Raw genomic sequence first — 24,980 nt, forward strand, 5'->3', positions numbered from 1 at the left:
TTTCAAATTATAGGTACAAAATTCTAGCAAGACAACATAGTGCGTGGAATTAAATAAAATAGTCACACACAACAATTGATTAACTAACTTTGTGGAATATGGAGTAATATTTTAACAAAACTATAAGCTTGAAATATCACAATATCTACAAACAATAAAGAAACAAAAAATCCGAGGCATCGCCTGGGTCGCTAACTAGTTCTAAAGGCGAATCTTAAACGACACTTGTTATCGTGAGATTTAAAAACTAAAAAACTTGCCAAAAATAAAATTGGTACACCTTATACAAATAAAAGTTTATCTCAGAGATTAACTTTCCATGTTAGGCCATGTTCACTTCACATTATAAAAATAATATTTAGCAAAAATATAATTACAGTTTAGTAAAATTAATTTTAGTTCAGTAAAAATAATTTAATTTCAGTAAAATTCATTAAACTTAAAGAAGAAATATAATAGAAAATCAGTAAAAATAATTTTAATTTAGCAAAAATAATTTCAGTTCAGTAAAAATACTTTAATTTCAATAAATATAATTTAAATTTAGTAAAAATAATTTCAATTTAACAAAAATAAAGTAGAGTAAACAAGGCCTCGAAAACCAAAACCAGTTAACCAAAAACTGAAAAACTTTCCAAAAAAAAAAAACAAAAAAAAATTAGTTTCCCTTTGCCAAAAATAAAATCGATACACCGCTAGAACCACCTAGCGATTTGGTTTCTGGCACTGAATATTCCTTCCCGGAATTCCACGCTGCTCAATCTCATTCATCTTTTCCCACTTTCTCTCTCCTCTTCACTCCTTTCTTTCTCTTACTTCTACCCTTCTCCCTTATCAATCTTGGGTTTTTCTCCAAATTACTCAATTTCAACTGGGTACTTTTAGTTTCTTCGGAATTCATTCGTCGTATTCATTTTGGAGGCAATTGGATGATGGGTGATGATGGGGTTGCTAAAATTGAACGAAAAGAGTCAATATCAGATGCTAGTGTTGTTGAAGAAGAAGCTGAGACTGATCCTGCTTTGCTCAAGAATACGCCCTCGAATATTCGAAGATTAGCTGATGAAATCGAGCAATTTGAAGGTCGAAGGAAGTATCTTGCCCAAACTAGGAGCCCTTCTGATGGGGGTGATGTTAGGTGGTACTTTTGCAAGGTTCCTTTGGGTCTCAATCGTGAGTATCTACTTTGATCATTTTTATTACAAGTTGTTATTAATCATGTTTTAAGCCTTAATTGTTGTTATTATAAATATAGGATGTGTTGTAGTGTCAAATGATCATATAATTGTTTATATTATGAGAACATATGGTATATCATGTTCATAATCTATTATTCTATTAACTATATGATCAATTTTGTTGCCCAAGTAGTAAACATATTTGTTATTTTAATAATATGTGAAGTGAATGTACATAATGTTATAATGTTTGTAACATATGGATTGATGTTGATGATTTTAAACTTTATGTTCATTAATGGTGATCCCGGGTGTAGAATATGAATTTTACATACCTAAGATCGTGTTATTTTCCATTTTGGTGTAAACTTTTAGACTGGCACATTCTCCCCTGTGTCAAGTTCATGTGGGGAGCGGATGGAGAGGAGAATGTGAGAGGGTGTAATTTTTACACCAGGGTGTCGGATGGACACAATATGATGTGTATAAGATCATAATTTAGTGGTGTTATGTTGTTGTTTGGTAGTTGTGTATGTATTTATGAAATGTATTAGATTCTTAGTTATCGATCACATTATTTCTGTTAAAGCTAGAACTAGTGACTTCGTGTTTAGATTCCAGTTAGCATTTGTATGCTTTTTAAATCCAAGGTTTTGCTCCGGTGACATTGCTTCTGATGGGTAGTGGTTGGACAGAGTTGGCTGCCTCGATTCCACGTGCGGAGGTTGTTGGTAAAGGAGAGTATTTTCGCTTTGGTATGAGAGATTCACTAGCGATAGAGGCTGCTTTCTTGCAGGTAAGGTGCCTGTTAACTTGAGTAGATGATCAAATGCCTTTAAATTATTATCTGATGTCAAATATCAACCTTTTATGTTTGTCAATTGTATTTGATATCATGCATCCCAGGAGCCTTAACTTCTTTTGGGACTCAGGTGAGAAATCCTTTGTGTTAGCAATAATTGTACTTGTGACAGAATGTCAATGAAGGTAGAAAGGCCCATGTGTTGTTAGTTTGTTGTATGGAGTATCGATCGTGATTAGTTGATTACTCCCATCAGTGTTAACTATGAAGATTAGGAGGCATGAATTCACATTTCAGAGTCTTAGGCCAAATAGTCTATAAATTCAAGGAAAAGAAAAGACTATCTCATTATATTTCATGTGGCTCCAATAGCACAGCAACCTTTGAGAGTGAATTTTCTTTCCTGATGTCACAAATCTTTTCATTCAAACTTCTGCTGGGTTACAATGCTGTTTGCATTGCCATACCCTGATGCCATGGTTGCCTTTTCTCTTTTGGCTCTTAACTTTTGCATACAAACTGCTTTTCTAGAATATATCCTTTTTTGTTTTTTTGGCAACAGAGAGAAGAAGAGTTGCTGTCTTATTGGTGGAGGGAATATGCAGAATGCAGTGAAGGCCCGAAAGGACAGACTGGTTCAACTACTGTAGCAGATCTACATAAAAACCCTCTAACATCGGAATTATATGTTGTGGAGGAAGAGAGAGTTGGAGTCCCTGTGAAAGGTGGTCTTTATGAGGTATTAGCTTCTTCAGTTCTATGTGCATAAATGAATCAACTGCAAAGTATACTGTCTGCTATGTAGCTGGTTCTGTGATTTAGGTATTTGATAAGAGTATAATATCTTGAGTTATAAGTCTTATAACCTAAGTATGTTTCATTCTGTTTCCCCATCCAGTGTGTTCTCTACAGCATAGAGGAATTAATAAGTAGTGGCTAATTCTCATAACAAAAAGGTGGAGAAACAGACCTACATGAATTGTTATTAAAGTCTTGCTTGTGGTCGACTTTGTTTGTCACTTTTTCATTATCGACACTAGTTCACCTGGTACAGTGCTTATTTGTTTACTGGTGTATTTCATTGATTGCACTTCTTGTGTTCCCTTGAGATTCTTTATTCTTTATGTTCCCTTGAGATTTTCTATTTCTTATGTCCTTGAGATTCTCTCTCTCTATCTACATCCACATTACTTGTTACCTTGGCATGTCATCTACTAGTAGTTAAGTGTTCATATTCCTGATGAGCTTTTGTAGTTGAACCAAGCAGCTGAGATGGTTTTGGGGTCACATGTGGAGATGGTAATGATCTCTGATATGAATGAAGTGTTACAAATTCTATGGAGCTTTGGAGTTTGGATTGTTTTTTGGGAAGTATCAAGCTGGTCACCTATTATTGACTACCTAATTTGTGTAACAAAGATGCCATAAGGAGATTTTATAGCTTATGAGTGATGGATACAAGAATTATCTAGCTAATTAGTTGTCCTTGAAGTGCAATTCAAAATTTAAGGGGAGGAGAGATTGGGACAGTATTGACGATATTAGATTAATTTTGTTATAAGCCTGTGCCTTGTGGGTTTAAGTTTTTCGAGGGGGCAGTCCACTGGATTTTATCTTTCCGAAAAAAGACCATATATATACACACACGTAGTGAGGTGTGTGTCTGTGTTTTTCTGATATTAACAGGATTAAGGAGTTTTTCATGAAATCTTATCAAATTCCTGTCAGTTTTTGATGAATATTGAGGGATTTCTTTGTGATTGCACACTTTGATTCTTTGGTTATTAAATTTGATTCTTGGTCACCCTTGGATGTGCTAATTACCTCAGGTAGATCTGGTGAAACGGCATAGCTTTCCAGTGTACTGGAATGGTGAGAATCGGCGTGTTCTAAGAGGTCATTGGTTTGCACAAAGTGGAGGACTTGATTGGCTTCCTCTTCGGGAAGATGTTGCTGAACAGTTGGAATTTGCATATCGTAGACAGGTAATCTGCCTGTTCTGGCTATACCTGTTTATTTTATTATCTTCTTAAAAGGTTTCTGATTCTTTGACATCCTCTGTTTGCTGTCTTCTAGCTTTGGTAGTAATTTGGAATATAATTTCCTGTCCAGTGATAGATTATTTATCTGAGCAAATTCTGCAATTGGTTGCCAGTTGAAAGTGCATGAAACTTTAAATATTTGGGGAGGACATACATAATATCTAAGTAATATTCATTGCTTACTTGGGTATTTAGATTTATGTCGTACATCAATGCTTACCCTTGTGCTTTATTCTATTTGATGAATGAATTGAATATTTGACACATCCTCCTGCTTTTAGAAAAGTGTTAGGCTGGAGCTGTTTCTTGGAAGTATTTCTGTAGATAACACATAAAATATATTTAAATAGCTATCAGGGCAGTTTAGCATGTCTCATGACCAGTTTCTTGTTTAAAGCTCATAGCTTATTGGTTTATTAAGGCAGATTGCTGATCCTACCAGTATGGAGAAGTCACAAGTTACCAATATAATTTCTGTTTTACAAATTGGCACATTAGGATATGAGTGCATTTTGTTTTAGATAGTGTATTAATGGTTTATTTTTTTTTTTTTTTTTTTTTTTTTTTTTTTTTTTTTTTTGGTTGTTGTTGTTGTTGTTGTTGGAGATTTAACACTATTCACACCTACTCCTTTGACCGTCTTTTGTGTTGTATACGTTAGGAATTACATAGTCAAGTGGAGTATTGTTAGATTCGTCTTGATTTATACTTTCAAAAGAATAACTTTTTTTATAATTTTTTCAAAAGTATAGTTACAGATATTAAAGGTATAAATTGTGTATCACCAAGTGTGAAAACCCCAACGTTGCAATAAAAAAAAGAACTGAGGAAGTATACATATTATTTGTTTCTTTGAAGATTTACTCTTCAATATGTTTATGTCAATAGCTATATTGCTATAAGCATCATGCAAAAGAATAGGTCCACCTGAACCAATCTTCATTAAACAATATAAGCTAGTCAAATCATAACTCAGGGCTAAAGCTATTTTTTTTTTCTCTTCTTCTTTATCTACTCTTTTTTCTTTGGACACTGCCCTCTCTTTATAGAGGTAGGTAGCTTAGTTTTGTTATAAATTTTATTACTGAAATGAGTTGCTTTCTTTCTGAGCTATTGAGGAAATTTCTAGTGATTTCTATTTCTGTGGATATAAAAGGGTGGTATCAAAACCTTTTCTTTTTATTTTATTTTCTTTTATTTTTTATTTTTACATCATCATTCTTTAATACATTTTCAAAAATTCTCTTCAAGATTGGAATGATTGATTGAATTTGTTGTCCTAGTGTTTGGTTAAGTATAGTGATTTGACAATTTTGATATGGTTGATTTTCCTATCTAGGTTTGGCATCGGAGAACATTTCAACCATCTGGACTTTTTGCAGCTCGTGTTGAATTACAAGGCTATACCCCAGTATGATATTGTCATGAGTGGAGAATTGTTTCAAACATCTGAACTCAATTGTAATTATTTCTTGTTGATATGCAGGGACTGCATGCCCTCTTTACTGGAGAGGATGACACTTGGGAGGCGTGGCTGAATGTCGATGCTTCAGGCTTTTCCACTATCATCAATTTTGGAGGAAATGGTGTGAAGCTAAGACGAGGATATGCTGCATCTCCATCTCCAAAACCAACACAGGTTCCATTTTATAGACCCCCACCCCCCCACTGCGTGTTTTATCGTTTAATTTTAGAAAAACCTTATGCTTAGAGTTATCAAAACTCCCTTAACCTAATTATCAATTCACTAGAATCTGGTATGGAGTAATGTAGACAATTGCTGACTTGCATATTGATTTTTGAAACTGTCTTAATCAAATTGCTGAAAATAATGATTATGTAGTCAGGCTTATAACCTAATGTTGGTGATGGAGTGATAACAAATGATTGATGTGTGTATATCAGCTTTGTAAAGGTTTTTTGATCTTACTGTGACTGTTATACTAGGCTACGAGCTGCAAGTCATCTGCATTGCCTGCCAAAGTGGTTTTGATTTTAACTGCTCATTACTGCAATCGTGATCACACCCAAGATATTAAAACCCTAGTTTTGTTTTATGTGTTATTGGGAAGTTGAGTTCAGCTCTCTGTATATGATTATATCAACCTCTTGTTTTTTAAGATTTCATTTTTTTGTAGGATGAGCTGCGTCAGCAAAAAGAGGAAGAGATGGACGACTATTGTTCTGAGGTACATGCTGTTACCCCCCCCCCCCCCCCCCCCAAACCATGAAACAAAAGACAATGTAGAAAGGAGGTCTAACTTGTACTCTATCTTAGAGATGGTACTCTATTATATGGATGCCTTAATGGAGTGTGATGTTTATAATACTATAGCAAGGTAGCAAATGAAGGCTTTATTTGGGGGTGCTCTACAAAAGGCCTGATTGCTTAAGTTTTTCTCTGACTTACAATGTACAAGTTGTTAGATAATTAGATCTTGTAAGGAAATCATTAATGAGTATACAAATTTCTGACACCATCAAAATTCCCCTGCCATTGGGTTACTTTATCTTCTGAATGTAGACTGCCAAGCGGATAGTGCCTCTATCCTCAAACAATGCACTTCTGCTGTCATATTTTCTTTTGTGTCTTATGTAACCTAGGAACAGTTGCTGCCATGTTCTACTCTGTGCCTTTAAAATTAAGCTTATAGGCCATCGTGACTATATTCTGGAATTTTTTTTAGAGTATCTTGTTCTCTTGACCTGGGAAAGCAAGTTTATGCTCTTGCATGTCCAGTAGCCAAGTACTTCTGTTATAGCAGCTATGGAATTAGAAGAAAAAAGGGGTGTAGAGAGGTGAGAGATTGATGTCTTGATCAAGGGTGAAAATTTGTAAGTTGTTTGTGAAAATGAAATTAGAGGGATATGCATGGCCGCGCTACATGATTCATACACGCCATTCATCTTTATTGGGAATACTTATTTATTCATCTGAACATTGTTTCACTACAGTAATTATTTTGAACAGTTTTCCACTCGGTTCTTGATCATTTTTTACTTCCTCCTCCCTCTTTTCTCGCAGCTTGGTGACATGTGGTTTTGGGTATATGGATTTATTTATTTATTTTATTATTATTATTATTAATGTCATTTTTGTATTTTTAGGTTCCGGTTCGCCATCTAGTTTTTATGGTTCATGGCATTGGCCAAAGACTGGAGAAATCTAATCTGGTTGACGATGTGGCAACTTATCGCCATATCACCTCAAGTTTAGCTGAAAAACACCTGACGTCATATCAGCGTGACATTCAGAGAGTCCTTTTTATTCCATGCCAAGTAAGTTTAATCAGCAGGTGTTTGTATGTTCTTATTATGTCTTTCTCATTGTACTTCTCTCTGTTAATCTTTAGTTTTGATTTTTTTGTTATGGACTTGGGGTGGGGAGGATGGCAAGTGATTGAATTATACTTTCTGGAATCGATCTAGGAATTTTCTGGGATGACCTTGTATTTTAGCACTTTAGAAAAAGCCAAGTTATTGTAAGTTTTGCAAGATAATTATTGAGACGGTATCATATATATGTATATATATAGGATGGCAAGTGATTGAATTATACTTTCTGGAATCAATCTAGGAATTTTCTGGGATGACCTTGTATTTTAGCACTTTAGAAAAAGCCAAGTTATTGTAAGTTTTGCAAGATAATTATTGAGACGGTATCATATATATATATATATATATATATATATATATATATATATATATATATATATAATGTCATATGTCACATTAAACAACTCAACTGCCCGTGTAGTTGCCTCTATCTTTCTCGGCCTCTCCCCTCCTCTTTCTATCTTACTCATGGCTGTAGGTCTGAGTCATTCCTCCCCATTCAGGTGGCCTTCCCTTGAATTAGGGCAGAATTGGATCTACAGTGTTTTGCTGATGATCTGCATGTGCATACCCTAAATATTGTTTTTTCCATACCCTAATTTTTCTTTTTTTGTAAGTGTTTTTTTCCTAAATGCAGTTAGAAACTATGCAAATGGCTTTAGCTTCTTAGCAAATGGCTTGTGTTTTGCGTTCAGGTTTTTTTGAACGTATATATCCTTTATTTGTTTGGCTTTTTTCCTCTTGACATCATTTTTTTTTATCATTTATCTTCCCTTTATTGTTTCATTTTCCATCTTCTGCAACTACTCTCTGTCCTTGCTGTCGCAGCACTCATCTGCCCCTATTGCTTCTGGTGCTCCTGCTGGTGTTGCATTTTATGCTGTCGTCACCTGCTGCTCGTTGTTTCTTGCTGTTGTGATGTGGCAGTGACCGCTTGTATTTCCAATTTCTATCTGCTTCTCTTGTCTCTCTCTCCTGTTGTTTGGAACCCAATCAAATAAGTTTTGTGAAGTTTTTTCCGTGAGATTTTCAAAAGCAGTGGCAAGAAGGGAGGCTCAATTAATTACTCCTCCTTTTAAGCAAAACAGTAAGATCTATATATAAAATTTTATAATATTATATAAAAGTTAGTAGGGCAAAAGTACCCCTTAAAAGTTAAATCATACCCTTTTACATTTTTTAGTGCACCATGGTTGTCACAAGCTTTGATGGTTCATGAGTTTGTATCTATAACTCTCATTAACAACTTACCACTGTTTTTGCGTCTAACTCCCCATAAGCTTCAATCCTCTTGTCAAATTTTGACATAAGTTATTTTTGGCCCTAGTTTTTCTCATTTCTCTTCAGTGTCGCAACACAGAAGTGTCAAAATATTGTTTCAACTAGACTAGGAATACATGTAAAAAGAGTATACTTGCAGCTTTGGTTTTTTGGGGATGGAATCAAATTGCTTCTCTTTGTTCAAATAATATCTTGTAGGAAGACCATGGGATGGAATAGTCGAATTACTTCTCTCTTATTATTTGTGATGCAAGCAGCTGTGGTTTCTAATGGGATTTCCTTGTGAGACTTGTGACAAAAACAGCTTAAGCTTTTTAGCTGTGCTCTGTAGTTGCATTGTTTGTTACTTGCATGTTAGTTAGAATACTTTTCTTGCCTGCAAAGATTATAATTTTGATAAGTGAATCTTAGCTAAATGAAATTTGCATACTTGGCTTTTGTCTATTTCAGTGGAGAAAGGGTTTGAAGCTCAGCGGAGAATCTGCTGTGGAGAAAATTACATTAGATGGTGTACGAGGCTTGCGCACTACACTAAGTGCGACTGTTCATGATGTGTTGTACTACATGAGCCCCATCTATTGCCAGGAGATTATTGACTCGGTATTATAGCATTATTCTTTGAGCTCTTTATTGATTCTATGCTTCTTTGGCCAGGGTATTATGATTCACAAGTCAATAAATAAATGTTTGCTCTTGTAAGGAAGAGTATATGTTTAGCATGCGGTTTTCATGTCACAAATGCACTGCCTCCATTTCTTTTGGGATTGTGATAATACATATCCATATTTCAAGTACTTGGTCATGTTGTAAACAAATTTTTAGATACCAATCCAAGTGTTTAGTACTCCATTTCTTGATGTCTCTCTTGTTAATCAGCTACCTCCCAGAAAATAGCAGAGAGGTTAGAGAACTATAGCTATTGTCAAATGTATGTCCTTGTTTTATAAAGGTAATTGAATGATGAGATTGGTAACCAAATGTTATTTTTTAAATTTATTTTTATTTTCCATATTTGAAGTTTGGAGTTGTGCTGCTTTGTAAAATCTGTCTATTATAGCTGACATTATTTTTGTTTTCATGATGGTCTATTCTATAATAATTAGATTTGAATTCCTTGTTGCTGGCTAGTGTATGCTTATAAGTTATACATATTTACAATGCTGCATTGAACTTGCTTTTTGTTTTTTCCTCCTGGAATCAATGTCTCTGTGACCTTATTCCTAACTGTGGGTCTAACTTAGATTAAAGTGGAGTCAGTTTGATGGATTATATAGATGATCTCATAAAGATGGTCCATTGTCCTTTCACAGGTTTCAAACCAACTGAATCGTTTATATCTGAAGTTTCTGAAGAGGAATCCAGGGTACGACGGAAAGGTAGAATTCTGTGAACTTTACTTTCTTTCTCTGGCCTGACTTTGCACTACTTTCCAAAATCAACTTGTTTTGCAAAACGTTTTGCTAAAAATTCATGATAAATTTTGTAGGTTTCCTTGTATGGTCATTCCTTGGGAAGTGTTCTCTCATATGATATTCTCTGCCACCAAGAGAATTTGTCTTCCCCATTTCCAATGGAATTTATGTATACAAAGCGTGATAAAGAAGACGAGACATCGGAAAATATTTCTAAATCACCCACTGAAGTCAACTCAATGAATGATGGTACTAGAACTTTTCAGGAAACTTCAAATGAAGACAAGTCAGGAGGACATCATGTTTCATCTTTGCCTGAAAATGTTAACTCTGAAGACCATCTAGTTGAGGATATTAGTCCAACTTCCTTTTCTATTAGCGATGAAAGTTCTATACTGAAAGTGAGTGAAATGCAAGCTGGCAATAAATCTTCAGCAGAAGATGGTCAGGATCACCTTTGCAGTCCTAGCGATGTGTGTCCTGAAGAAATTGGAACCTCGAGTGAAGCCTGTGATATCAATTGTGACGCCACTGAAAATTTGGAGGAAAATATCAATTTGAATAGTCTTGTGAACCCTGATGCTTCAGAAAATGCAGCCGAACCTCTGCAAACGTCAGATACTAGTGATGAACACAAAAATATTCAAGATCTCAAGTCAGAGGTGTGAGGGAATCTATCTTCTGCCTGAACTTTTCATAATTCATCTTCCATTGTTTATTTTATTTTATTTTAAATTTTTTTAACCTTTTCTCTCTATCACTACAGGTTGAGTTTCTAAAAGCACGTGTTGCACAATTGGAAGCTCAACTTGGTTGTAATACCAGTAGCAGGTCTTTTGAAGGTGATCAGTGATCTTTCTTCATTTCCACCTTATTCAGTCCTCTTCTTATTATACTTCCTCTGCATTGATGTGTCCTAGACTGTTTATTTTATATTATGTTATGCATTATCTCTTTTGCAGGGAGTCACGAAGTTCATTCAGGCATTTCAAATCAAGATGAATCCGAAAAGATTTTGGCTAGTCAAAACGATTTATCCACAAGTTATAAACCTTTTATCAAGTACACCAAGCTTGAATTCAAGGTAATTAAAACTGTTAATACTATTGGTCTATTATATTCTCGTATTCCCATCTGTAAGATCTTTAGTGCAGTCCTTATAAATTAAAATCTGTTTGCTATGCAACAGGTACATACATTCTTTGCAGCTGGATCCCCTCTTGGTGTCTTTCTTTCCATTCGAAATGTCCGCATTGGAATTGGTAAGTCCTAAAAGTCTTTGGATTATTCAGATTTTGTCCTTGTAAACTTATGCTGATGGTGTTTTTTTTTCCATTCATCAGAGAATAGTATTTCCTTTGTTGTTTATCTAGTAGTTGATGCTGTATAGAGTTTGTTGATCTTCTCCCTTATTGTCAACCTTTTCTTTTACTTCTTCATTTTACTATTACAAACTTTTAAAAAGTAGGTAATGGATGCGAATCCTGTCTGATACAGCAATGATTATAGAAATTCCTCTTCGACCAAAAGATTCTTTTAGCTGATTCATGAACACTAAAGACCTATATATTTTGAAAAACAAAGCAATTTTCTATATATTTTGGGTTGCTGTTTAGTTAATGCTATGTTGCACTCCTGTATTTGATTTTCAGTGTGACTTTTTTAGCTAATGTTAATTTAGGACCATTGAGATTGTCTCATGCTATTGTTTTAGAAATTTCTAAGTCAGAATTCTGTACTGTGCAAGTTAAGAATCGTAAAGGCCTTATCGTTCATGTAAGATGAGATAAGGGCTAACAAATAAGTTTAGATAAGATTTAATAAGCTCAAATAAGATAAGGATTGATAACATAAGATATGGGTCAATCATTCCAATAAGGTCTAACAAGACTTAATAATAAGGTCAAATGATAATAAGGTCCAGTAAGATACAGGCTGATTTGTTATGATGGTAAGATAAATGAAGTGATTACTAACCTAACTACACAAAATTTCAACTATCGTATCTTTTTATCCAGTGCTTATTTTGGGTTATTTTATGCTTGACTTTGGGGAGCATCAGCGTTTGTTGTATAGGATAGGGTTGCATACATTTTTATCCTCCTTGGACCTGCAATTGCTTTGAATTACTCTTTCTGTTTTCATTGCATTTGTAGGGTTTCACAGTTTTATGTATGGTGATTTCTGCTCTTGTAGGTGAAGGGAAAGAATACTGGGGGGAAGAGAATATAAATGAAGAGATGCCTGCTTGTCAGCAGATGTTCAACATCTTTCACCCTTTTGATCCTGTGGCATATAGGTAATCTCTACCTTCTTATTATACTTTTAAAATTAGACTGCTACTCAGATATGGTGAAATTCATTGTTTACTGGTTTTGACAAAACACTAATTCGCAGCAAAATCTATTTCAATTCTGGATGCTGCATGATTACCCACTGTAAAAAGGGTTATGGCTTGAATGTGAAAAGGGGGGCAAAGGGACGGGAGAGACAAAAAGAAGGCATAGAGGGGTTGGACTATTGTTTGGATAGGATGTTTATTGTAAGATATTTGTAACCATCGTATGATCTGGTTAGAAATCTGTTGATGTCCATATGTGGCTTTAGGCTGAAAATTCTGTATAGTTCAGTTGTTCATTTTGTGGATGATTCAATTCAGGAAAACTTCTTTGCTTTGTGTCTTATTACATGCCCATCTAAATGGTTCTACTGAAATATAATCTGATCTTTTTAAAGATAACCCTTGTGAAATCGTACATGTACGCCGCACAAATCTCTAATTTTGAGGTCATACTCGTATTTGCCACCTGACATTGAGCTGGTAAGAGTGAGTAAAACTGTTCATTGAAGTGTCTCAGAAAAGCTCATTTTCTTTGAGAGAAAGGAGGGACAAGGCTGATTGTTGTTTACTTATATTTTAATATTGTTAGATTCTAGGAAGAGCCAATATATCTACTAGTAATAGTAGTCAGAATTTCCTTGCCAGCTGATCAAAATTTTATTTTGAGATTATAGATCAGGATTTGACCATGAGGTAGGATCAGAATTGAGGTTATTCGCTAGAAAGTGGATGTGGCAGGCATTGCAGACAAACTAAGGGAAGCGCCTGCGTTGGTTCGGGCATGTAAGACGGAGACCTGAAGGTGCACCGGTACGAAGAGTGGAAGAGTAGGACCATGGAGGGGTTAAAAGAGGGAGAGGGAGGCTGAAAATGACTTGGTTGGAAGGAGTTAGGAAGGATATGAAACATATGGATTAGCATGAGAATGAGGCATTTGATCGTAACTCGTAAGGGATGGAGGAGGAAGATATTTGTGGATGACTATGCGGAATAATCACTTTTGGTTCATGTAGCCGACCCCACTTATAGGATTAAGGCTTTGATTGATTGATTGATAGATTTGAAACAGGATTGAGAGCAAATTAAGCAACTTTATGTTTGACAGCTTAACTTCACCTCTATGTGTAAAATTGTCTAGATCCACAATTCTAATGGTATTCCATTCACTGCCATGGATAATTCTCATTTTTATTTTCTTTGTATGCTGGAACCTTCCACCCCACAAAAGGCAGAGAACCAGAAGATGCTCACTTGATTTAGCTCATTGGTTATGTTTTAAGAACCACTATCTTTTCATGGTAAGCGAAAATAGGTGATAAGAGAGTCAAAGAGGTTTCCTCTTATTTCTTTGGAGAAAAGGACCAATGGTCAGAGTGCCAGACTGACTTGAGTGCTATAGCTTGTACTTTGACCATTGCTTTCTTGCTTATTGACCAGAATAATCTCTGACCAATTTGTGGCTTTGTAAAAGCTGCTTTGAAAATTATTAGTTATTTAGTTAAAACTTGCATTTATTCTGCATGTAATGCTTGTAATGCTCATTTGTTTATATGATGTATAAACTATTTTTTTTTTTTGGTTGGTCTTATCTCAGAATAGAACCTCTAGTATGTAAAGAATATATCAGCAAACGCCCTGTCATAATTCCCTATCACAAAGGAGGCAAGCGATTGCATATTGGACTTCAGGTGTGACTTTCAGAAAGCATCATTACCTGTTCAATTGCCATTCCTTTTCCCAGTTCTCTCACTCATTGTTCTATTTCTGGATTATGCTATGAATTGCAGGAATTTGCTGAAGATTTTGCCGCAAGATCTGAGTCATTTGTGAAACATCTAAATTCTGTCAAGGTGAGTTCTACTGTAGCATTGCCTTGTGCTCTTATCTTTGTGTTACCACCTATTCTAGTTTCTATGATCACTAGATGAATGGTAATTGGTAAATTACATGCTGACTGAGATCAAATTCAAGATGAATGCTCTATCCTGTTGTATTGCACTAATGCTCTGCTATGAAATTCTCACATTTTAGAGGTGCGCACTTATCGATGCTTTTGCTCATAATTTTGATATTTATTTTCTATAAGCACCCCTCCAATTTTGCAACCTGATAAAAGAAAGGAAGATCAAGGTCCATTGCTAATGTACAGAAGTACAGAGCTGATGGAAAATTACCTGAGGGAAACCTGAACTGAATTCGCACATAGTCTGTTTTCCCCCTTGTCTAAATCCCTTTGAAAATAGCTTTGGGTTTGTGTCAAGGTTGAGATTTTTTCTTTTGAATAGAGGTTGAGATTGGTTGATCAGTACATCAGTTGGACAATAATATTAAATTAAAGAATGGAATTTCAAGGAAGACAATTTAAAAAGGAGAAATTCCTCAAATGAAATTGATATCCACATATATGTATAAATCAATGACATGCTTATAAAATAGTAGGAACTTTCAGTTTCAGTTTTTTTACAGCATTGGCGTCAAAAGTTAAACATTTGTTTATAAACATTGGTTTCAAAAATGCTAAATCTACTCTTAAATGTTCAACCATTTTTTTACCAGCTTTCCCTGGGACTAGTGGTAAGAGTGTGAACATCTAAACTATAGGTCCAGGGATCAAGCATTGGTACCATCCTCTCTTTCTCTATTCTCAAAAAAAATGTTCAACCATTTCTTTGCTCTTAATGAATTTCCCAATATGGCCTTACAAAGAGAAGATATTGCGTCAGCATGATATATCCTCTATTAGTTGATTGATATTCTCTAATGGTTGGATAATATCCTCTATTAGTAGAATGATATCCATCCTCTATTAGTTGGATGATATCATGTACTGGATATATGATATATATAGCCAATAGAGGATATCATCCTTCCAATAAAGGATATCATCCAGCCAGTAAGGATATCATTCAGCCAATAGAGGATATCATTCAGTCATGATATCATATGGCCAATAAAGAATATCATCCAGTCATGATATCATATAGCCAATAGAGGATATCATCCGGCCAATAGAGGATATCATCCGGCCAATAAAAGATATCATAGATACAATAATAAATGATAGTATCATATAGCCAATAGAGGATACCATTTATCCATAATATCATATATCCAATAGAGGATATCATTTAAACAATAGATGATACCATCCATCTTATAGATGATATCAACTAGGCAATAAAAAAAGTAACACAAATACATCTACCAATTCATCTTATATCCTTGTTTATCACGTCGTATCATCTTTATTTCTCCTCCCTCCAACCTACTATTTGCTCCAAAAGAGAAATCTGAATCCTCCATTTTCTCATATCTCTGCAACAAAAAAAATCACAATTGGTCAATTATTATCACCAATGAAATTCACACCAATTTTTTTACTTAATTTTCAAAGTTCTAGCAAACTATCTTATAGAGATCTAAGAAAATGGTGTTACGAGACTCTTGAGTTTGCTTCGAACGGCGATGCCATGGAAGGTGGCTTCCGACTAATCGCCATCGCCATTACTGAATGACCAAAGCTTTAGAGATTTAAGAGAAGGAGAAGGTATCGCCGTCGTCGTCGTCATATCGCAATACCTTCGCTGCCGGGTACGGCTTGCCGTACCCAATACTTTGTGTTGTCAAAATACCGCATTATATACGTTTATTTGTATATGATTGATATGTACCTAGATGCCCTCTTTTAAAAGAACTGTAAATGGTTTAGAGCCCTCCTGATTGCTAAATCATGCCCAATTAGCAAGATGTTGCTTCAGAAGCGCCACAACCACAACTGCAATTAGATTTCTCGTGATCTTTTTCCTCTCGATCTCTCCAGTCAGAGACCTTCAGTATTTTTGTCTATTCAGAAGCATAAGAATTTTTCTCCATTTCCCAGCAGCAAATTTACACTGAAAGAATAGGTCCTCCAATTATCATGTTTTATTTTTTTATTTTTATTTTTTTGGGAGGAAAAGAGAGGTTCTAAATTCTGAGTATTTATGTAGTGACTAAGCTATGAGTTTGATGATTTGGTATTTGTGAACATTATTATAGCAATACAAATTGGATTTAATAATGGATTATATCTATAAAAGATATTGTGGTATGCTTTGAAACACATGTGACAAATTGAATTTTGCGGAAAGTTAGTAGAAAATCAATCAAAGCCTTAATTCCACAAGTGGGTCAGCTACATGAACTAACGCTAGTAGAAAATATTTATCATAAATGTTACAGGAAGGCTTTGAGTTAACTCGTGATGATGTTCCCTTTACCTAAGCTGTCTTTTAGAAATAGAGAAAAGGGGAAGTCATTCTGCTAGCAATCCCTAGTAATTCTGGTATTTAATCGTATTTTTTGTATTTTTGTTTAAGCTAAGATGAACACTGAATATAGGCAGGCGATAGTTCGTATTAGCTAATCAGTGTAATTTACAAACTTTCCATATTCAAGAGGTGGACATTGCTCCCAATGAGTTTCTCTTACAACAAAATTCTGTCTCCCTTTCTTACTACCTTTCTCTTTTTATGATTACAAAGAGGCTAACAAAAAGCATTACTACATAACACACTGCATAATAAATAAATCTCCTGAAATTCAGCAAACTTCCTTTTTTTTTTTTTTTTTGCATAAGCTGATAATTGCCTCTTCATTAGTAATTATCAGTGATGCCCTTCTACTTCCTTCTATAATAATTCATCAAATCAGGATCATTGAGTTGATCCTTGCATATTTCCTGTTTATGAATAGCCCCAGTTCTCATATTAATTTTGTTAATGTTGCTGAGCCCCAATTTCAGTTGAAAAGGCGATCAGTTTAGTCCTTGCAATCTTTCTGTCTGCTGAATATTTTATTGCAATATCCAAATCGTTTGTTTTCTGGAGGAATTCACTTACCCTTCATTTGTTAAACCGTTTTATGTGATCGAGTTATTTGATTGTATGCATCCTTGTATCCGAGTGCTGTTCTGGATGAGAAGTATGGGTTTTACAGAAGTATCATTGTTTTGGCAGGTTCAGGTGCTTACGGTTTGTCAGTCAAAGAAGGACAGACTCGAAGGTAACTGCAGATTTTCTATATTCTTAATATAGGCCTTCCTTGCCGGTTGGACGAGGATATACATCGTACAACCAGTAAGGTACCACCAAGTATTTTTTTTTTTTTTTCCACATTAGTTTACAATGTGCACCACATGGTCAAAGATTTAGCCTTGGTTGAGTTGGTTCTACCATGCACATTGTACTAGCAGTTGCACATGTAAATTTCCCTGGTTGGACTATTAAACAAAGGAGCCTCATAATTTATTTTAATTGTTCCTCCAATTGCTACTTTTCTTTCTGTAATTATTGGATATATTGCAGAAGAGGAGGAGGATGTCAATGAAGAAGTTCGATCTTATGGTTCTTATATGATGGAGAGATTAACTGGGAGTGAAGATGGACGAATCGATCATGTTCTTCAGGTCTGCGTACTGAATTTTTTAGCTCCCCCCCCCCCCCCCTCCTCTCCCAAAAAAAAAAAAAAAAAAAAAAGATGTGTTCTCCGTAGTTTTAGTAAACTTAAGTATTAACGTAGTTTTATGGATGATATAACTCTGAAATTTCAGGGAGGTATTTTTCATTTGGGAATTTTTTTTTACTAGTATTCCCAAGTAGTGAATAGTAGTATAAGTGATTATTTTGCACATGTTGGTTATAGTTGGGAACCTTGGGATTGTTTTTAACCAAACTTCCTTCTTGGTCATAAATATTGTTTTTCTTTACTGTAATTAACCCCTTTGGACTGCTTCTTGCATTTCTTACTTTTGATATGGATTTTCTTATGAATCTTGCAGGATAAAACTTTTCAGCATTCATATATATCAGCTATTGGAGCACACACGTATGTTTCCAATCACTAGTATTAAATGCAGCATGTTTTGAGATTTGTGCATGTTATGTTTATCACTTCAAATGCCTTACATGTATTCTGTTATATGTGCAGAAACTATTGGCGTGACCATGATACTGCACTCTTTGTGTTGAATCATTTATACCGAGACATTCCTGAATACCCTGATCAACCAAAACATCAGAAAAGCAAAACAAAAAATGACAGTGTCTCTAATAGATTGCCAGATACAAAAGACATTGCTGAAGAAGAATTGCCATTAACATTCTCTAGCAGCAATCTGATAAAAAAATCGCCCAAGAAAACCAAGACATCGCGGTAGAGTTAGCTATGTAGAACTGAAGACTCTGACCAAGTTTCCATTAGGAGTATAGATACTGCCTCTGTGTGATAACTATAGGGTTTGAACGCTATAACTGGACATAGAAGGAAGGCACAAACTACTTGGGAGTATTCTAGTGTTGTTCCTGTTGGTAAATGCTGTGTGCTCGAGTATCCATTGTACATAAAACAAGTTTTTGTAGCCGATAGATGTATTATGTCCAGAATTTCAGAACGATAAATTAACACATCTTGTATATTCCATGTACAGCCACATAAATACATAATTATGCTTGTATTCTATGTATGGTCTATGTATGGCTGAAAATTTTCTGATCAATAATCAACAGCTGATACATTTGTGTTGTGATTCTCTACATTGATCACCACTCTCCCTCATCCACCAAATGGTTCCTTTTTTTTTTATTTTTTAATATCATCGTCTTCAAGTCACATTGAAGTCTGCAATTCTACCGCGGTAATTTGCATTGAAGTTTTCTTACCAGCAATGAATAAGCTTACCTTCCCTAAAAGTTCTATGTGAAATTAAATTTTGTAAAAACTCTTCAAATGCTTTAAAACTTGTTCTTGGTTTTTTTTCCCTTGGAATCTGATTATTCATTGTTTTGGGATAAAAAATATTATACTATAATAAAAATTTTACTAATTCATTACTATAATTTTTTTTTTTTTTTTTTATTTATTTTTTTTTTTGAAAAATACTGTAATATCTAATGTTCTCTAAATAGAAAAAAAAAAGAAGCAGGCATCATTTATATATATATATATATATATATATATTTTTTTTTTTTTTTTTGAAGAAATTGAGTTCTGGATTTTGAATTTTCAATATTTTAACGAACAATAACTTTGGATCTGAATTTCAACATTTCAATTCTCACTTTTGAAATCAATTAAAAATCAAACAATAATGTGAACTTATGTATACAACTTTACTATGATTATTGTATAGAAATTCATACAAATTTCCACCAGTTATTATGGCCTATAGAACGAGCCAATGTATGTGCAACAAGTCCCTTCTCAAGGCTCAAAAGAAGGATGTGTTCCATCTAGCCACTGCAATAGCCAGAGCAACCCTGAGGGAGTAAACCTGAAAATTTTCATCCCACATGAAATCAAAATATAATGATATGAATCCTCCCAAATGCTCTGTCTAACCACCCGTGTTTGTTGATGCAAGAACTGGTGCACACAAATTTTATAGGATTTCCTATTGACATAGAAACCATTCCTGCTTTCTTAAATTACAATAAGATTCTTTGTCAGACAATTGCTCGATTACGAGAAAATTTATCAAGATGTCACAAAACTTATTGTACTCAACTAGTTTCCTACCATAACTGATGGCATCGGCTGCTGACCTACGTATCTTTATTCTCAGCCCCACCAACTTTCATGGATGACAAGCTGACAATATCACTATTCTTGATCTGATCAAGTTGTTTTTTACCACGTCGAAGCAAGTATTCTATGTAAACAAAATTCTTGCGATCAATTTGCTTGGAATTGCGACGAAACTCTTCAGATACAATCAATTCAACCTGACGACGACCTTCAGGTGGTTTGGTACGGGCTGCTCGCAGAAAACCTCGGTAAAGATTTAGGACATGCTTCTGCAACCCTGAAAGCTTTTGTCCACCAGTGCTTCCCATAGCATAAACCAAGACTCGATGTTAAATCGCTTAAGTCCACTCAAAAAAATGCTGCTTCAGAGAAAAAGATGGCATTAGTCCTTTATATTAATTTTGACCTCACGCCAATATCATGTATAGCATCATAAAGACTATTCTTGCCCCACAGACTTCAGGTTCAAAGTATCCACCAATCACAAAAACAGGAAAAATGAACAGCAGCTAAAATTCAATCAAAATTAATTAATGTCTCAACAAAGAATGAATCCCAACAAAGTAATCAAAGATAGTTGTTTTTCTTGACAAATACCCAGAAGAACTCAGTTATTTCTATCATTGAAGGCCCGTGCTTTGGCCATTTTGGCACTGAATGGCCAAGCTTCTAGAAAACAACTTCTGTTTCCAAGTAGTTTTCTTAATACAGTTTTCTAGGAGTTTTCAGATTCAGTTTTTGAAAAAACACTTTTAAGAAACAAGAGTATTTGGCTTCAAAATTTTTGAGCTTCTGAAAATATAAATAGTTTTACACTATTTGGTTGGCACTAATATTACAGCTTCACTCCCATTGCATAATCTGAAATTTAACCCATCATTTACTATTTAAATACTTTGGTGGGCAATGTTGAAGAAAGGTATCCCACGAAGGTATGTAGACCTAGTTAAGGATATGTATCGGGATGTGTCAACAAATGTGAGGACATGCGGAGGGTTGACAAAAGATTTCCCTATTACAATCGGATTGCATCAAGGGTCTGCATTAAGCCCTTTTCTTTTTGCAACGGTTCTAGACGAATTAACTAGACCAATTCAAGATGAGGTTCCATGGTGTATGCTGTTCGCAGATGATATCGTTTTGGTGGATGAGACTAAGGATGGGGTTAATGTCAAGTTGGAGCAATGGAGGCAAAGGTTGGAATCTAGAGGGTTTAAGCTAAGTCGGAGTAAGACTGAATATTTGGTATGTCGTTTTGGCACTCAGAGGGGGACAAGCAATGAAGTGGTGAGTTTGGATGGAAAGGATTTGACCATGAGTGAATGTTTTAAGTACCTAGGGTCGATCATCCAGAAGAATGGTGACATTGATCAAGACGTGACCCACAGGATTAAGTCAGGGTGGCTTAAATGGAGAGCGGCCACGGGAGTGCTATGCGACCGCAGCATTCCCTTAAAGTTGAAGGGAAAATTCTACAGGACTGCCATAAGACCAGTGTTGCTCTATGGTACAGAATGTTGGGCTTCTAAGAAAGAGCATATTAAAAAGATGGAGGTTACGGAAATGCGCATGTTAAGGTGGATGTGTGGAAACACTTTAAGAGATAGAATCAGAAATGAGGTTATTCGCAAGAAAGTAGGTGTGGCGGGCATTGTAGATAAATTAAGGGAAAATCGTCTGCGTTGGTTTGGACATGTAAGACGGAGACCCGAGGGTGCACCGGTGCGAAGAGTGGAAGAGTGGGACCATGGAGGGATTAAACGAGGAAGAGGGAGACCAAAGATGACTTGGTTGGAAGGAGTGAGGAAGGATATGAAGTGCATGGATTTACGTGAGGATGAAGTTTTGGATCGTAAGGGATGGAGGAGAAAGATTTATGTGGATGACTACACGGAATAATCAAATTTGGTTCATGTTAGCCGACCCCACTTTTGGGATTAAGGCTTTGATTGATTGATTGATTGATTGATTTACTATTTAAATATCAAATAATCAAAATCCTTATACTAAGATCATAGAGCAAGAGAAGGAAAAGGGCTCTACTTAGTGGAAAAGCTACTCCGAAGCAATAAATCAATACCACTTGATACATGACATAATTAAACTTTTAAGTCTAAGAGACTCTTTGTCAATACACTATAACTTCTTCATTCTATTTTTTACAGTATGAGGACAAATTCCCTAATATAAAAAGCAGGGATCTTCCTCTGGTTATACGCTTTCATAATGTAGCAAACAAAGGTGATTTTCCAAAAAAAAAAAAAAAAAAAAAAAAAAAAAGAAGTTTTTGATTGCTTAAGAAATTTTGGACAATATTATCAGACCAAAGTATGTCCCATAAGTATCCGACGTATAATTAACCAACAGATAGTAGTCAGTTGAAATAGTCAAGTCATTCATACATAATTATCAGAAAGCATGGGCAACAGGCTTTATTTTCTCATATGATGCTTCTATGCCTTCTCCTAGGAATGTGACTTCCTTTAAAAGGATGTATAAGATTAGTTTCAGAATTTGTGGAAACTTTGTCCTTATTATCAAGCTCAGCCTCAGCCTCTTCAGAAAAGAGTAGATTATAGTAATGAGCCCACAACTTATCTTAGGGCTATAGTTCTCGAGGATAAAACTTCTAGGCTACTAGACTCCCCATACTTACATTGCATGAAGCTGATTGAAGAGACAATCGGCACTCTTTGAACATTGTCAATGACCTAGAGTCCATGAAGCAATTCCATACAAAATTACAGAAAAAGTGTATCTTTTTGAGCTGTATGTTAAGAAAAGGGCTTTTATTGATTCAAAGGGAACCTATAATTAGCGAATAAAGTTAATTAATTAGACAGAAAGAGGGAGGGTGAAGAAAAAAGCTCCCCCTCCAAAATGCCGGAATCAGAATAAACCAAAACAAAGCAACTCTATACAACTCATAAAAACTTGTTTCATAACCCAAATTGACTATCCATCCAATGATGAGGTCTCTTCAAAAATGAGTAACAACAGCCCATGACTTCATAAATATCAATTCTAGGAGGATTACAAAGTCAAGCAACACTGAATAACATATTCTGAGTAATGTTCGTAGAAAATTTCTTCCTGCTCTCTTCCAAGTTCCAACAAATCGAATTCCCTTCTTTGCTCTCTCTAAGCCCTTTGAAAAGGTAAAGGGGCATATAGTTTCCCTCCTAACTTTCGGTTTTATAACATTTACAAGTGAAAGTTTCGTCACTACATTGAATTCTCTCCAACTTTTTAGCACTCAAGTGAGAGGATCAAAAGTCGTGTAAACTAATTAGAATGTCCAAAAAAAATTGTCACACATCCAACTAAGAAACTAAAAAAATTGTTACATTTCCAAACATATCCCCACTTACATACTACAAAAGCGAAATCTTGACAACTTATTTACTATTATTTACTAATACAATGTGAAAATTAGCACTGATAATTGAATTGATCCACAAAATTTCTAGAATTAATAGCATATTTTGGGACTTGGGAACCTCACCCTCATAATCATATAACAATGAAAAACCAATTACATTACAATTATTTTCATTCTCATGCTTTATATTATCACTAGCCATAATCAAATGAGTATAAAATCAATCAAATTAAACCACCAAAAAAAGGGTTAATTAGGTTGCAATAGTAAAACAAATCAATTTCAATATTCAACAAAAAAACTGAATGTAAAAGTTAAAATGTAATTCATAATCAGTATACAATTTCCATAATAATTGATCAATTAAAATCAAACAAGATAATAATTGCTTAAAATTGAAAAAATCATTCATAAAACAACAAATTGTAGAAAAAGAGAGATTGGAGAAGTAGGGAAAGAAATGCTTACAAAAGTGGCCATAAACAAAATTGAAGTTGAGCAGATTTGTGAAAGAATGGCAATACAAAGAATTCGGAGTCAGAAAGTTTGTTGGAAGTAAGTATTAATGGCCACTCAATTAAACGGGTATTATTAAGCCAAGCTAACTCCAAAAGAACGAGACGAGTCGACGATGGAGAAAAAGAATTCAACTTCGATTTAACTCGACTTCTAAAATATACGAAAAATTATTAGATTAGAGAGCCACATCAACGGGTGATTAAAAAGCCACATCAACGGGTGATAAAAATTGATCAAAAGATTTCTTGAAATTGGGAGGAGTGCTCTAACGACTTAAACTTTACCTCACTTTAAAAAAAAAAATTGTTTATTTCTTCAAAAAAAAAAAAAAAAAAAAATTGTTTATGGGTAGTCGAGAAAAATTATTACGAAGTACTGGTTTTTATGTCCTATTTTATTTTATTTTATTTATTTATTTTTTTTAAGAAATGTTTACATGATATTTTATTAAAGGAAAATTTGTTAAAAAATAAAAAAAATATTATAAAATAAGGGGAAAGGGAGAATATTAGAGAGAGAGATATATAGATGGTAATTGTGTTGTATCTTCTTTGATTTGCCTTTATATATATATATATATATATATATATATATATATATATATATATATATATATATATATATATATATATATATATATATATATATATATATATATATATATATATATAGCTAAATTTTTAACTACACGACGAAACAGCGACACTTGGCGTTCCAACTTTTTGCCAAGTGTCGTGCCATGTAGGATGGAGTTATATAGAATTCAATTTGTAGGATACAAAAGTTAGTTTAGAATTTTATTTCGATCAAATTTGGATAGAATTTTAGGATAAAATTGTTAATTTTGAGTTTTATTTTCGATAAAGTACCAATATTTACAAATTGAATTATAATTTTATTCAAAAAATAATTACATTATAACTCTCATAAATTATCATATAATTTTATTTTTTGTATCATAATATTTTTTTGGAGCGAAGAAATTAGTTCAAAATGTACCAAATCTATTATTTATAAAATATTCTAATCATTTAAAATAATAATACTTCAAAATCTAATATACTACCTCCGTTAGCGGTTATTTGCAACATATACTATAAATGGATGCTAACTATTATGTGCAA

General features: G+C 34.4%; 1 protein-coding gene across 4 annotated transcripts; it reads left to right on the plus strand.

The window, feature by feature from the left end:
* The first annotated feature begins 657 nt into the window (after positions 1 to 657).
* Positions 658 to 19,272, plus strand: LOC145639074 (phospholipase SGR2-like). Of its 4 annotated transcripts, none has more exons than XM_081690206.1 (21): positions 658 to 1,173; positions 1,874 to 1,974; positions 2,543 to 2,719; positions 3,810 to 3,965; positions 5,362 to 5,433; positions 5,509 to 5,661; positions 6,161 to 6,211; positions 7,131 to 7,301; positions 9,090 to 9,239; positions 9,950 to 10,015; positions 10,126 to 10,713; positions 10,818 to 10,893; positions 11,014 to 11,135; positions 11,241 to 11,313; positions 12,248 to 12,350; positions 13,987 to 14,080; positions 14,180 to 14,242; positions 17,390 to 17,435; positions 17,738 to 17,838; positions 18,211 to 18,257; positions 18,360 to 19,272. In XM_081690206.1, exons 1-21 carry the CDS (start codon positions 930 to 932, stop codon positions 18,586 to 18,588), a joined length of 2,883 nt encoding a protein of 960 aa, XP_081546332.1. In that variant the 5' UTR covers positions 658 to 929; the 3' UTR covers positions 18,589 to 19,272. The 4 variants fall into 4 exon arrangements, 3 of the variants coding, with proteins under 3 accessions (XP_081546332.1, XP_081546334.1, XP_081546333.1); XM_081690207.1 differs by having other exon boundaries at positions 1,052 to 1,173; positions 1,863 to 1,974; positions 18,360 to 19,271; XM_081690208.1 differs by lacking the exons at positions 18,211 to 18,257; positions 18,360 to 19,272 and having other exon boundaries at positions 17,390 to 17,514.
* Positions 19,273 to 24,980: the final 5,708 nt, after the last annotated feature.

Source organism: Chenopodium album, chromosome 7 (assembly GCF_948465745.1).
Source record: "Chenopodium album chromosome 7, dcCheAlbu1.1, whole genome shotgun sequence".
In the NCBI taxonomy this organism is placed as follows: Eukaryota; Viridiplantae; Streptophyta; class Magnoliopsida; order Caryophyllales; family Amaranthaceae; genus Chenopodium; species Chenopodium album.